The sequence below is a fragment of the Ursus americanus genome, chromosome 1, assembly GCF_024610735.1.
Source record: "Ursus americanus isolate L20-20 chromosome 1, mUrsAme1.1.p, whole genome shotgun sequence".
Classification (NCBI taxonomy): domain Eukaryota; kingdom Metazoa; phylum Chordata; class Mammalia; order Carnivora; family Ursidae; genus Ursus; species Ursus americanus.
Genome location: NC_142127.1, coordinates 22,376,457 through 22,392,094, shown reverse-complemented (window position 1 = coordinate 22,392,094; position 15,638 = coordinate 22,376,457). Strand labels below are relative to the sequence as shown.

General features: G+C 34.4%; 1 protein-coding gene across 1 annotated transcript in view; it reads left to right on the top strand.

Annotated features, from left to right (window-relative positions):
• The window catches only part of LRP1B (LDL receptor related protein 1B), a 576,984-nt gene that overhangs the window by 442,311 nt on the left and 119,035 nt on the right, over window positions 1–15,638 (top strand). The window contains 4 exon segments of the mRNA XM_087859483.1: window positions 561–690; window positions 2,546–2,652; window positions 2,982–3,114; window positions 10,447–10,569. Of these exon segments, the coding sequence (XP_087715609.1) occupies window positions 561–690; window positions 2,546–2,652; window positions 2,982–3,114; window positions 10,447–10,569 (493 nt within the window).

Here is a 15,638-nt window from a genome sequence, read left to right as displayed (position 1 = left end):
GAACAGGTAGTGAGGAAAAGGCATGGGAAGAAGGGGAAAGGAAGGACACGCAGGGAAGTTTTGCCAACACAAAACGGATTTGCCTTTGGGTTCTTCGTTTCACGTTCTTCCTGTCACTCCATTCCCAATGAACTGGATGTACTTGCTTAGAAATAATTTTTCAACACTTTATTTCCCCCACAATCTTCATTGTCACCTGTATATATTTAAATTATTTAATGATTATTAATTATTTAATATAAATTATTTAAATTATATTACCCCATAATGTCTATTGGAAAATGATCGCCTCAGGGCAATTGGTAGGATGGAACTATGGGATCTATGTTCTTTTCTCATTTTTCTGTTTTTTTATGACTCACAGAGACAAATGAAAATGGAAAATTGTTATAGTTTTGCTATATAACCATGGATTTAAATGACAATTGGAGCTTCTTATATGTGGCAGTCATGGTTTCTACATTTCTGCATTTCTATTCATAAGGTTTCTAGCTGTCTTTTGGGCTTGCAGATGTTTGTCTAAAAATTTAATGTTAACTGCAGTGTGTGGCTTTTGACAGAGAAATTGTGAAACAAGTTGTTCCAAAGATCAGTTCCAGTGTTCCAACGGTCAGTGTATATCAGCAAAATGGAAATGTGATGGCCATGAAGACTGTAAATATGGAGAAGATGAGAAACACTGTGAGCCAGGTAAAATGATAGAGGTGATAGTTATTTTAGCTGATATTTTAACTAGGTATAACTTCAATTTAGGCAACCATGAACAGAAAACAGTGGCAAGTACACATACACGTTTACTATTTCAGTAATAAAATTTTAGGGGGTGAATCCATTGGTGTGCCCTTGCTATGTTTTAAAAGTGTTTTGGCGGGGCGCCTGGGTGGCACAGTGGTTAAGCGTCTGCCTTCGGCTCAGGGCGTGATCCCGGCGTTATGGGATCGAGCCCCACATCAGGCTCCTCTGCTATGAGCCTGCTTCTTCCTCTCCCACTCCCCCTGCTTGTGTTCCCTCTCTCACTGGCTGTCTCTATCTCTGTCAAATAAATAAATAAAATCTTTTAAAAAAAAAAGTGTTTTAGCAGGTAAGATCACTACTATGTTGGGGATCCAAGCATTACTCCTCAAAATTCGATTTTCCGGTTTCACTATCTTTCCACACCGTTTGGAATTCTTTTTCCAAGATGGCAAAATAAAATATTTTGTAACTGTAAGTGCACTAAAAGTCAGGTTTTCAGTTATGGAAATTAAGGTTATGAAATAGAATGTAGTAGTTTCAACATGATACCAACTGAGAAAATGCGTAGGTGCATTATTTCTATTTCCATCTTGGTCCAAAATCAAAATAAAATTAGGAAGCAGAACCAGAGTACAGAAAAAGAACACCCAGTTTATTATACATTCTTATCCCTTAAATATTGCTTTATAAATATGCTCATTAAAACTTAATTTTTTATACCTTAGGTATTTCGATAACAGTATCTTACAGAAAAAAAGAATTACTGGGAGAAAATTATGTTATTATCTATGTATAACCACATAAGCATTTCTTTGAGAGCCCAGGTGAGAGTAGCAGATATAGGACACACACGTTGCTATGTCCCTGTCAATGCACATGGTCCATATTGCTAATTGATCGCATCTTTCTCCTTACTGAATTTAATTCTCAGACTCCATATGAATACAGATCCCTAGGCAAACACTTCCAATTAAAAGGAATTAACACTCTAGGAAAAAGCTTTTTAATAAGCAATTCAGACCACAAAGTCCTTATATAAGTATATTTGGCTACCTAGTGGTCCAATGTAAGGCCAAGAACCCTGGAGGTTTGAATGCAACCCTAGCAAACTCGAACCCGTAGACAAAGGCAACAATCATAATTACTATGTCAATTAACTAGATTTGGTACTGATAGTTATTTAAATATCCACATGTTATTTTTATTTTCTATGCCATAAAGGAATACTTCAGATTCTATAGACTCGGTTAATTACGCATATATTCATGTTTAAGACCCCAAAACAAAAATACTTCTCAGAACTTATGCAAATATGGCATTTATGTCAACACAGTCCGCTATCTATCATGGGGTCTATGAGACCATGCCAAGATTTCTACTTTTAGCTTTATATAATACATATATAAATTAACATTCCCAAGGGTCACTAAATCCCATTACAATTTTAAAAATAATTTGAAGCCTTTATTTTTAAATAGTTTAATTTAAAATTACAGAAAATGCATTTAACTCTTCAAAATTAAAGAGATGGAGAACATATAGATTTTTTCCTTCCTTCTTTAGTCTGGTGAGTTGAACACTTACTGAACAAGCTATTACATCATTTTTTTAGGTATATTTAATGAAATGTAATAATATTGTGAAACACATTTAAATAAATGTTTAATATCAGATATTGAATATAGTTTAAATAATATAAACTATTTTCATTACTGTCTATGAATTTTTTATGTGCTTATATATGTTTTTATCTATCAAACCAATCATTCAATTTACCGGATCTAAATCTTAACTTTATAATTATATTCAGCTTCTCCTACTTGCTCATCGAGTGAATACATATGTGCCAGCAGAGGATGTATTTCAGCATCTTTGAAATGTAATGGAGAATATGACTGTGCTGATGGTTCTGATGAGGTAAAATCTATCATTTGATTAAAATCTCTAAATTACATGAATTAGGTTCAGAAAGGCAAATGTAATAAAAATAGATTCTTGATTCTTAGCACTGTCTAAAATGTTAGGACAAGTACACTGAATATAGTAATTGCCTCAAATACCTGAGTCTGAGAGCTGTTCGTATACTAAGCCCCATTGTCGTTTGTAGAGGTTATATTCATTAAGTCAAAATAAAGGAAAGCCCACAGTGTAATAAATCTCTGGTCTTGTCAGCTGCATGTTTATTTTGCCTGTGACTGTATCCTTATCATTAATGAAAACTGCAGTGCCCATTTGTATTTGAACAGATGGACTGTGTGACTGAATGTAAGGAAGATCAGTTTCGATGCAGAAATAAAGCCCACTGTATTCCAATTAGATGGCTCTGTGATGGCATTCACGACTGTGTGGATGGCAGTGATGAAGAGAACTGTGACAGAGGTAAGGTATTTGTGTGTGTGTGTGTGTGTGTGTGTGTGTATGTGTGTGTGTGTGCACGTGCGTGCATGTGGTTGCCTGGAAATAAGAGAATGACACTTAAAATGTTGTGCAGAATCAATAGTGTGCTAGAGACAGAGGATGGGATCATCAGAGGATTCTCTTTACACATTCCTGTTTCATTATGTAACATCCGAGTAAGCAAAATCTGGATAATTTTCAGACAGTGTCAATCTTCATATGACAAAGGCAACCAAAGTGCTAGTGTTTATCGTGTCCTACCCTGAGCCTGTCCTCGGATTCGAAGCTGGGTCAGGGAGAGAGGCCAGAGAAGGCTGCAGGGAACATAACCACTACAGCCATTACTACAAAAGTATTTTTGGTGTATGTTCCTCTTCCACATTGCTTGCCATACTATGAAAGAATAATAACATATGGCATACTCTATTACACATATGAATTTGATAGATCATATATAGGTTGCGGGTTGTGCCCCAAATTTCCTTTTTGCCATATGGTTGAGAAAATGACCTACATTTTTTGTCAGTCTGGAGGACAACTTTCAATTTTGTAGTACATTATTTTCTAACTATATGAAAATATTTCCTGACAGATAACTTTTTAACTGTAATTCACTACATTAAAAGCAGCATTTGTTACTACTTTAAAGTTAATGAGATGAAAGCAAAGAAATTGTGGGGCGAAGCTTAAAATGATCACAAATCCCATAATTCTTATTATTTTCATAATGTCAAATATGTTGTTTAAATGCAAAATTTATTTTAAGCTGCTTACCAAAGTCTCTCAATGGACTTTACGTTTCAGAATATTTGCAATATCATCGACAGAGATGATACTAGATATTGACATATGTTGCAAGGCGTTTGAACATGTACTTGGGGTTTATACAGTATAAATATACCTTTGCAACGACATGGATGGAGCCAGAGAGTACCATGCTAAGCGAAATAAGTCAGTCAAAGAAAGACAAATGCCATCTGATTTCACTCATATGTGGAACCTAAGAAACAAAACAAATGAGCAAAGGGGAAAAAAAAAAAAAGAGAGAGGCAAATCAAGAAAGAGGCTCTTAATGAAGAGAAAAAACTGATGGTTACTGAAGGGAAGGTGAGGGGGGTGGGTGAAATAGGTGAGGGGAATTAATGAAGGCACTTGTCGTGAGCACTGGTTGGTGTATGGAAGTGATGAATCACTATATTGTACACCTGGAACTAATATTAACACTGTCTGTCAACTAACTGGAATTTAAATAAAAACTTTAGTGGCACCTGGGTGGCTCAGTCAATTGAGCGTCTGCCTTCAGCTCCGGTCATGATCCCAGGGTCCTGGGATCAAGCCCGTCTTAGGGCTCCCAGCTCAGTAGGGGCTCTCTATCTCTGTCAGTCTCTCTCTAAAATAAATAAAGAAAGAAAATCATTTTTAAAAACTTTTAAAAAAGAAAAAAATAATAAAATATTTAGTTCTATAAAAATCTAGTCACTCAAAGAAAAATATCTGCCATTTTCTTTAATATTAGATCAAACCTTTATGATTTGATAAGGTCTCCATCCCAAACCTGACAAAGTGTTGTAATATTCAGCAGAAGAAATCCTAGTTCTCATTTGGAATCTGCAGTGCATTATATAGAGCCACAAAAGGTTACACTTCCCTAATAGCTGTTTCTACTTGTGGTTAAGTTCTCACATTCACATTCTATAATTGTTCACTTTAGAGACAGCAAACTTTGTAGACATTCTGGCCCAAAAGTTCTTAAATACAGTCATATTCTAAGACTTCAGGACAATTAAGTTACTCATCTTTTTCCATTTTCTACCTAATAAGCTCCAGCCCCTCAATTTCAGTCTCTGTCACCAGTCTGGCTCTTTCTCTCATTGCTTCTTGCCTGGGCTCATGTAATACCATGTAATTGGACTCTAATACATTCTACTCACTGCTGCCAGGCTCATCTTATTGAAGTGTAACTCTGATTATGTCGATATTTGCTGGAAACACTTCCTTCCTGGTTACATACAAATATGGCAGTCTGGGTTACAAGAGAATGATTCTATTTTACTTCCTACTCTTATACTCTATTATTCTCTTCATGTATCATATATCCTAGCCAAACTGAAGAATAAATCTAGCAACATTTTCAATGCTTTTCAACATCTTTCTTGATTCCTCTGCTATTTCCACCATCTCAATACCTTTGCCAATAAAAATTATATCTATCCTTTCAAGTCCATTCAGTTGTTACTGTCTTCAACTAAACTTCAGTCTCTTACAGAGTTTCCCTAGCAACCCTTTGATTGCATTCCTGTTATAATATTCTTCCTTCTAGTATAATTACTTCTGTGTTAGTTGACTAAGTTTCCCCTGTTGGAATGTGAGTTTCTTGATGTAAAAAATTAGGTATGCAAACAGAATGAGGAAATGCATTCCAGGCAGAGGCATCATTATGCACAAAGTCTCAGAGGTGAGAGAAAGTTTAAGTGTTTAGGAACTATACGTAATTGAAGATTCATGCTATAGAATTTGGTTTTAATATTAAGCATAATGAGAAGTTTTCCAAGGCTTTTAAGGAGTCTTCAAATATTTTTTCAAAAGGAGAGTGTGGTACAATTTGTACTATGTAATAGCATAGAGAATTTACTGAAATGAGATTGAAGAGATCTAGTTTATTGTTTTACTTCTAAAAACTTTTCTGTGCTCATTTTTCATACTATCAAATCCAACCACAGTGAAAGATCTCCAAGAGCTGTAGGGATATCTAGAAAGTGAGTGTGTGTGTGTGTGTGTGTGTGTGTGTGTGTGTGTGTGTGTGTAAGGGTGTAAGGGCAATCATGTGACGATTTATCTATTTTTTAAATATTAAATTTCATAAGAAATGTTTGTTTGAACAAAGAATTCCTGGTTAAAAATCAAACATTACAGAAAAAAAGAAAGAAAGAAAGAAAGAAAGAAAGAAAGAAAGAAAGAAAGAAAGAAAGAAAGAAAGAAGAAAGAAAGAAAGAAAGAAAGAAAGAAAGAAAGAAAGAAAGAAAGAAAGAAAGAAAAAGATTATAGCATTTGGCATCTGAGTTGTCTTTTAGATTTAAAATGACTCTACTAAAAGTTTAAGCTTACTGATTGAAAAAGAGTTGAGGGCCTTTAATCCAATCATTTACAAATATGTCAAAGCTCCCCTTCCATCAATACTCACGTTTCTAACTTCCCTTGGGTTTCTTTGCTGCCAGGTAAATTCCAATGAATTATCTTGGTGGTTAAAGTATTTGATTCTGTATAGATGTACCCTAAGGCATGATCGAGTTCAGATTTCTAGTATTTAACTTCACCAGCAAGTGGTTTAGGTACTGGATAAATGTACTTCAAGGCATTGAGGAAATGGAATGACAGAATAAACATCTCTCCTATTAAATCTCATTTCATTCATCCCAGATCTGGACACCTGAACTAAGTGTTGGGGGCTGGAAAGCAGTAGGGACGCAGGAATATTTTCCAGGTGAATCAACTTTACTAGTTTACTTTAAGAAGGCAAACCCCCAAATACTGTGTAATTAAAGGCAGCATTCATATTTTAAAGGTAAAACATGTTGCCTCAAGGAAACTGGGTGTTTGTTTTGGTCTGAGCGCCCAAACTTTATTCTCCTTAGCAATTTTGGTGGGAAAGATTGAGAATTGTTCTTTTTAGTAATCATAAGCTCAAAAATGTGTTAACTGTTTATGAAAATTATAAAACATTATCATATATTAAATTTTCCCTCCACCTAAATTAAAATGGGAACTCCAGATGCTTATTTTCAGTGATGATGGCCTGTCCAGATTTCTATAAACCTGCCAAAAGCTCAGTTATATTTAGATGTAGGTTATTGTTTATTTATGTGTACACATACTTTTATATTTTTCTAATAATCTTAAGAACATGACTAATGACTAGGAAACTGGAATTTTGATCCACCTAATCTCTTTATACCTTTCTTGTTGCTTATGTGTACCTCATGCCATTTCAAAATAAGCATTTTATGTTAGACTCAATATGTCATGGTAGCCCCATGATGCATTTTTTTAATGCAAATTCTTCATGGTACTATAGGAAGCCTTTCGTAAATTATCACAAAATCTTTACCTTACTGTTATAATTGTGATTTCATTTATATTTCTCTTCTTCTTAAAAAAATCATAATATGCCCAACACTCTATGGGGAAAGTTATAATGTTATCTAATGTGATACCTTTGGGAACTCATTTTTTTTTTCCTTTTAACAAGACCGATGTGCTACAAATAGAATTCTCTAAAGTAATCAGAGGATGTTAAGAGTTCACAAATTTTGTTTGAATATACTCCATTGTAAAATGGAACATGCAATGATATTTAGTCATGAGAATCTTTATTCTGAAAGAATATAACTTTCATATTCCATGGATTTTGATATTGAATTAAGCAAACACTCACCTTCTATCAATATTCATATCTTGAGTTTCTTTAATACTAAACACTGTACATGTTATATTTTTATTGATTTCAGACAGAGTCATTAAATGGTCATATCTTTTTCTTACATGGGTTTCGATAATTGAAATTATTGTTAGAATGAGGGCATTTTAGAACTGAACATTGCAGAAGTTGAAAGAAAGGGGCACCTCAATGCCAGACATTATATTGTCAGTCTTACATGGTGATACTCACCTTGATGGACTCACCAAGGACTTACCTTTTTCCATATTTTAGATTTTGCCAGTCTTCAGAGATGCCGATGTAGGATATGTCTGTTGTGTTAAGCATGTTTGCAGGAACTCTTAGAACTGTTCAGATTGCTATCACTATAACATCTTGGCCTCAGCTTCAGCTATTATTTAGGATTCTAAGCAATCAACCTATACATCCCTTATTGTCTTCTCTAATCATCTCTCTCTACAATTAACCCTACTGAGTTTTTAAAAAGTTGAATTTCTTCCTCACCTTTTACTTCACAGAAGTAAAGATCTTGAGCTTTATTCAACCACTGGTCACCAAATTAACAAATCTGCCTATTGCTGTGCCTAGCCTAACATTTTCCCCATTCCTCACTCTTGAAATGGGAGACTTGTTTCACCTCCAGTCTAAGGATAATCCTTTTATTTTAGTTGAGATCTCAAATCTTTCACAATTTCTGGATTCTCAAGGAATTCATTGTATCAATTACCTTTCCTCTCTTCTGTATCTTCAAGCTTACTCTGTCTACTGAATTATTCTCAGAAGCACTTAAGTATATCAGATATCTGTTTCACTTCATACAAGCAACCAAGCTCTCCTACTCACCTAACTTCCTTCATTCTTCCTCCCCTTTAAGGCCAAACTCCTGGAAAGGGATGGATGATTACAGTAACTCCTACTTTTTCATCTAATGATAACCAACTGCAAACACTTCACTAAACCCACCCACCACCACTTCACTGAAGCTCCTCTCTTAGCATTATATAAATGTGCTAACTACTACCTTCTTGTTGGAACATTGTTCAGGTATTTCTCCAACAACTCTGGCTACTTTTTCTGTCTTTTTTGCAGACTCTTCTTTATCTATCCAGTCTTTAAATGTTGATTTCCTCTGTTTTGTTCTAAATCTCAATTAACAACTACATTCTGATCATTCCCAATTTTATATTTACAGCTCAGAACCTAGCCTATAGTTTAGATACATTTAGCCACTATCCTATTAAATATCACTGCATGGCTGTCTTACTAGTACTTTAAATGAATTGTGTCATTATTTCTATTAAGCTTGCTCCTCCTGCTGCATTCCCTTATTTTTGGACAATACCAACATTCCCAAATGGTCTAAATAAACCAAAAACAGAGGACTATGTTTGGCTGCTCATTCTCCTTGCTGCCTTCATCTTTTTAGCCATCACATCCTGAGGTTTCCACCTCCTGAAGCACTTTCAAATGTAGCTACTCTAAATCACGTACCATCATTTCTGCAACCCCTCTTCAAATTGGTATTTTTCCCCCAGCCTTGACTTTACGCTTGCTACCCTCATTTCCAAGTTCTCCACACTCCAGCTAGTGTTAACATGCTAAAATCCAAATCTCATTCTGTCATTTGCTAAAATAAATCTTTGCTACTGTAAATGAATTATTAAAGATTTGTATACAAGTCAAAACTCAACAAGATGAGCTGTTTGACCCTCATTAAGCCTGGGCTTATTATTCCCTGCGAAGTGCATCCACAAAATGACCAATGCTTCCTTCCGGAATGTTCTAGTCTCACAAAGATGAGCACTATCACTCCCCAGCCCCATGTTTTAATAAACATATCCACTTTCAAATATGTTAATACCTTTAGTCATCAAATCTATCTAATATAGAAGCCATATTTATTATCTAATGTATGAGGTTTAAACAGGTAGTGAAATTTTGTGAAAACAATCTTATTTGTCTTAATTCTGAATTCCCATCAAGTTACTGTGTGTTGTTTCCCCAGGTACTGCTTGTAAATATGACCTTATAAATCACTTTGGCCATGCCTCTCTTATAACATAGGAAGACACTGAATCCCAGAGAAATTAATAGACTTGTCCAGAGCAAGACAAAGGAAGGACCTAATTTCCCAACCATTGCAGTTTCCACTATATATGATTACATATCTGGACATATAACCAAAGCTATTAGTATTTTGGTTCCTTTGCATATGATAGGTATATTTAATTTTAAGTGAGCATATCTTTGCATTCGTGATGCCTTCTATTTAATTGTGAAAAGAGAAAAATGCAAACATTTATGAAATACACAAAAAATCAGGTACACTAGTGTACAATTTTTATAAGTATGACTGTAATATTTCACCACATCACCAACTTTTGATTCTGTTACAAAATTAACTGATTCTCTGTGATTTCAAAAACTTTTTATTGGTTATTCTGTTTTAAGTGATTCAATTTGTCAGTTTCCAGATATAGCTGAATTATCTAATAATTTTAGAAGTGTCTTTTCTTTCCAGAACAACATAATTTTCATAATGAAAATTAATACTATTTAAAATCTAAGTTTCTTTACAGTAACATAAAATTATGTGAAATGGAAGATAATTTATATTTGAGAAAACCTTCTTCTACCATCTTACCAGTATTTTCTGAAGGAAGTATGATATACCTGGTAGTATCAGATTGTTTTGAAAAGTAAACCATGAGTAACTTAAAAAAAAAAAAAAAGTTTGGATACTGCTTGTCCCTAGTACTGTATAGGAAAAAAAATGTATAAGGAAGTGAGAAACTAGATACCGTGCTAAGAATTAGAGGAATATGTGTCCTGCTGACTGGCATTAATTATTACTTTTTCTGTTTTGTTTTAAAATAAAGGAGGAAATATATGTAGAGCAGATGAGTTTCTGTGCAATAATTCCCTTTGCAAACTACATTTCTGGGTGTGTGATGGAGAAGACGACTGTGGAGACAACTCTGATGAAGCCCCTGATATGTGTGGTATGTCATTTCACGTGGGTCTAGATTATACTCTCATCTCCAGATCTAACATACTGGCATGAATCAATGAAGCGGTGAGGCAAACCACAAAAGTCGACCATCCTGGGGTGAGGTAGATACAGACCCAGCTTTTGTTCAGGTAATAAGAGAATACCCTGGTCAAAGTTGGTGACTTTACAGAGATGCCCCCTAAATCTTAACTTGCACATGTCAACACTACTCAAAAGATAGTTTATGGCCTGTCTGGGAGGATTTATAGTAGTTGAACTTTTGAATTGTGTAAGGTTCGTTTAAGGACTTTAGCTTTGTACCAAATTGGTCATTTAGGCTAAAACATTTTTATTTTTTTGGAGATATAAGTACATGGAAAAAATGTGAATAATAAAATCATGTAGTTCAACAAGTTACCCACTACTGAGACCAATGTTGTTCAGAGAAGGGAGATATATATATATGTATATGGAGATAATATGTAAATATATTGATATATTTTAATATGTAAGCATATTGATATATTTTATTACATAAATATATCAATATATTTAAATATATTATATATTATTTCTTCATATATGTTCTGTTATAAATATAAATATATTAATATAGTTTATATATATTTAAACCCAGGGAAAGAATTGAAATTAGGAGTTATATAACATTTCAATCTGAAAATCTTAACAAAAGTTATTGCTTCTTCAAATTCAAGTGTTCTTGACTCTTGGTAATTGTCAGGAGTGTACTTACGCAGCCATCAATTATAAATGTCCAATTTTATATCACCAAAGTAAAGGATTTCTTACAGATAGAAAACATTTTTAGTCCATTCTCCTTCTTTGTATCTAATCTTAGTAAAAATGTATTTTACCTCTAATTTAAAGAAAAATACTACTACTTTGGATATAATTAGGTAGCACATCAGGTGAATTAAAGAAAACATAGCATGAGTGTATATGCTTATATTCTTTGTTCTATTTGGTACACCAAGGTAAACCAATATTTTTTGATAGATGATGACATTTACTACTGACATTACAATTGAATAAAAAGCCCAAAACAAGGAGGCAGCTGTATTTTTAAAAGGATTTAAAACTTAAAAATGACAGTCTTTGGAGATTGTTCTCCGTAGGCACAAATAATGAGAGACATAACTAAGTTTCAGTTTTAGTTCTACATAATCTTACACAATGGACTCTAGAGAACCACCAGAGATTATATTGTTTCTGAATTAAAATACATGGAAAAATATGAGTTTATCTATCAATATCAAGCCAAAACCGATTATTTTTATAAAGTGTGTGTGCGTGTGTGTATATATATATATATATATATATATATATATATATATATATCCTTTATTCTACTTTAGCATACAACTAGTGAGTAGAATAGGAAATGGTTGCTAACGAATTAACCATGTGAGACTCCATAGTCACACCCCCAGGACCGTTTCTAGGGCCAGGAAGTGATTCTCTGACATGCCACACAGCTGCTGGAAAACCTGAAATACAACCAGCTTGAGTCTGTGCATGTTTTTACATTCTCCTAGGTCATCAGTATAAACATCGAGTCAAGCTGTTATGTATCAGGGATTGTGCTAAGTAATTGGGATTAAAAAAAAAAAGAAAAAAAGAACAGCACATGGTTCTCTTTGACAAGATCTTACTCTGATTGTACAAATCAGATTTTCATACATTATATTTCAAGCAATGGTGAAATGAAGTAAAGGGTACAGATAAGATGGAGAGGAATAAGAGGAACTCTGCCTAAGGAGGAAATCAGAAGGCTACAGCTTGAAGGATCCGAATTAAAAGACAGCAAAGGCATTACGAACAGCATGGGAAAAAGTATCATTCATTTATTTAATAAATATTTGTTAAGCTAGATACTGTTATTATTTGGGAGAATATAATGATGAGAGAAACAGACATGGACCCTGATGTCACAGAACTGAGAATTCAGTGGAATAGGGATTCAAATCATTTCAAAAATATATGGTCACAAACTATGATAATGTGCATTGAAGAAAAAGTAGAGTAAGTTATAAAAGTATAGAACAGGGATTTTATTCAATCTTGGATTATGGTAAATAATATTTGAGTTTGAGTCTGAAAGATATATCTCTGCCAAGTAGGTGAAAGGGATGGGGTGAAGGGAGGGTGGATGACACAATGTTGTAGGCGAAGGAAACAAGATGTTGACATCACTGAGGCAGAGCAAACCATAGCTTACTGGAGGAACTGAAAGACCCATGTGCTTGAAGAGTACAGAACAAGGTAGATACTGGTTTAGGATGAAACTGAAGAGGCAAAGAATCTGGAATCTTAAGAGTCTTCATAAGAATTTTTAGATTTAGCCTAAAAGTAATTAAGAATACTAAAATTTGGGGGGCACCTGGGTGGCTCAGTCGTTAAGCGTCTGCCTTCAGCTCAGGGCGTGATCCCAGCATTCTGGGATCAAGCCCCGCATCAGGCTCCTACCCTGGGAGCCTGCTTTTTCCTCTCTCCCACTCCCCCTGCTCATGTTCCCTCTCTCACTGGCTGTCTCTTTCTGTCAAATAAGTAAATAAAAAATAATAAAAAAAAAAAAAACCTAAAATTTGGGCACCTAGGTGGCTCAGTTGGTTAAGCATCCGACTGTTAATTTTGGCTCAGGTAGTGATTTCAGGGTTATAAGATCGAGTCCTATGTTGGGCTCCACACCCAGCTTGGAGCCTGCTTAAGATTCTCTCTCTCCTCTCCCTCTGATCTTCCCCCTGACCTCTCTCTCTCCCCCTCTCTATAAATAAATAAATAAATAAATAAATAAATAAATAAATAAATAAATAAAATTTTTAAAAATTATTTTAAAAAAGAATACTAAAAAGCTTTAAGCAAAACAGGCATATAGTCATATTTATATTTTACATATATTGGATAGAAAGGGACAAGGCTAGGTAAGATAATTAAGTGCTGCACTCTGAGCAAGCCATGCCACTAGTTTGGGTTAAGATAATGATAGCAGTGATAGCAAATATACACAGGTGATTTGAAAAGCAAAATAAATTGGATTAAGTAATAATTAGATATATGGGGCAAGGGAGAAGAAGTTACTAAATATAATTTCTAGGGTGTTTGTGCTTGTCGAGTTGAATACGTGGGGAACATAGGAAGAAGAAACATATTGCAAGTAAAGATTAAAAGTCTGGTTTGAGATACATTTGAGGAGACATTCATAGATTTCATGTAGCTCTAGATACTTGGTTCTAAAGCTTAAAAAGCTGGTTTAGAATTATAAACTTGAGAGTCAGAATAAAATGGGGTAATGAATACTATGGAATTTGTAAGATTTAGGCTGGGTGGGAATAAGGCATAAGAGAAGAAGGGAATTAGGATAGAATATTGAGGGCCACCAAACCTCTAAATAAACATGAGCAGCTGGAATAAACTCAGGTAAGTTACCACAAAATAATTTAGAAAAAAAAAAAAAGTATGGCAAAAGAAATACCAAGGTAATGAAATGTATCAGGAAAGATGAAATCGTTCCTGAAAAGGCAGGATACAATGAGTTTCAGAGCAGATGAAAACTTAGTTTTAGATAAGAGTAGTCACCCCTTCTCTGTTATTAAAAATACTGACATGAATTGATACACTATTTATAGATGCAGGTGGATGTGCAATCATACCATGAGGTGATAACAAATTCCCCATTGTTTTATTTCTACTTTTTTATGTATGCGCTAGAAAGTATATCCATATATAGAATATGGAAGGTTGTTATTGTAAGAAAATTTGAAAAGAATGCAGATTTGAATCATTACTGCAAAGGGTAAGAGAGTGACATGCTATCTATATCTGTATCTATGTCCATATCTATCTATCTAGATATATGCATTTATATCTATATATAAATATAGATATATATGGTTTCCAAGTAATATGTAGAGCCTCTCTGGCATTAATAAATATTCATATTTGTGATGTCAGTTGGTCTTGTGCATGATCATCTGCAACATTCTTGGCCTTCCCAGAGTCCAGACGTTGGAATAGCAGATGGTTTTATTCATCTAAACTTAGGGTTTTGTTAGATAACTAAATGAAAAAGAGAAAAAGGCCAGATAATCCAGATTATTTGTACTAAACTGCGTTTCTAAATGAATTCTTAGAAAAATGTCCAACATATAATAATTAACCAATAAATATTTGTCGAGTGAGTAAATTAAAAGATGAGCATGGGATCTAATGTCAATGGAGAGGGAAGTAAAGACAAAAACACTAGCGAATAGGAAAAGGTAGGTCTATCACTGGGCTAAAGTTTCACCTAAGACAGAAAAAGGACTTACTGAGACTGGTTGAATTAAAAATTTGGGAAAGTAAGAAATACTGGTCAGAATTTGTAACATTCAAATTAGTGACTTTGTAAATGAAGCAATTGGAGGAAACAGTATATCCAGCTCTACTTATGTGGATCAGTTAGTGTTCTTATCTGCAAGCAACATGAAATGTCATTAGCTACATTAAGAGAAATTTATTGAAAGCTACCAGTCTTCACAACCTTCTAAGCTAGTTGGTGACTTAGGTGAAATAGAGTAAAAATCATTGGGTACGAAAAACTCAAGGAGCTAAGAGGTACTGCTATTGGTTGGTTTGTTCATATGGATGTTGAAGTCATCTAGGATGTTGAAATGAGTTTGGATGGAGATCAATAATGACAAAGGAAGGTGCTACAGTGATTAGTAAACTGGGGAGGGGATGATGTTTACAAGGTTGATGAGAAAATAGCAATAAGAAAGATGTATAATCAAATGACTGGCCATCAAAATTAAAATAGTTTTTGTTTTTAATTTTTTTAAAGATTTTATTTATTTATTTGACAGAGAGAGACAGCAAGCGAGAGAAGGAACACAAGCAGGGGAGTGGGAGAAGAAGAAGCAGGCTCCCAGCGGAGCAGGGAGCCCGATGCAGGGCTCGATCCCAGGACCCTGGGATTACGCCCTGAGCCGAAGGCAGATGCTTAACGACTGAGACACCTAGGCGCCCCTGTTTTTAGTTTATTTTTAAAAATAGAATGTGAAGATACAGTAACAAAGTTCT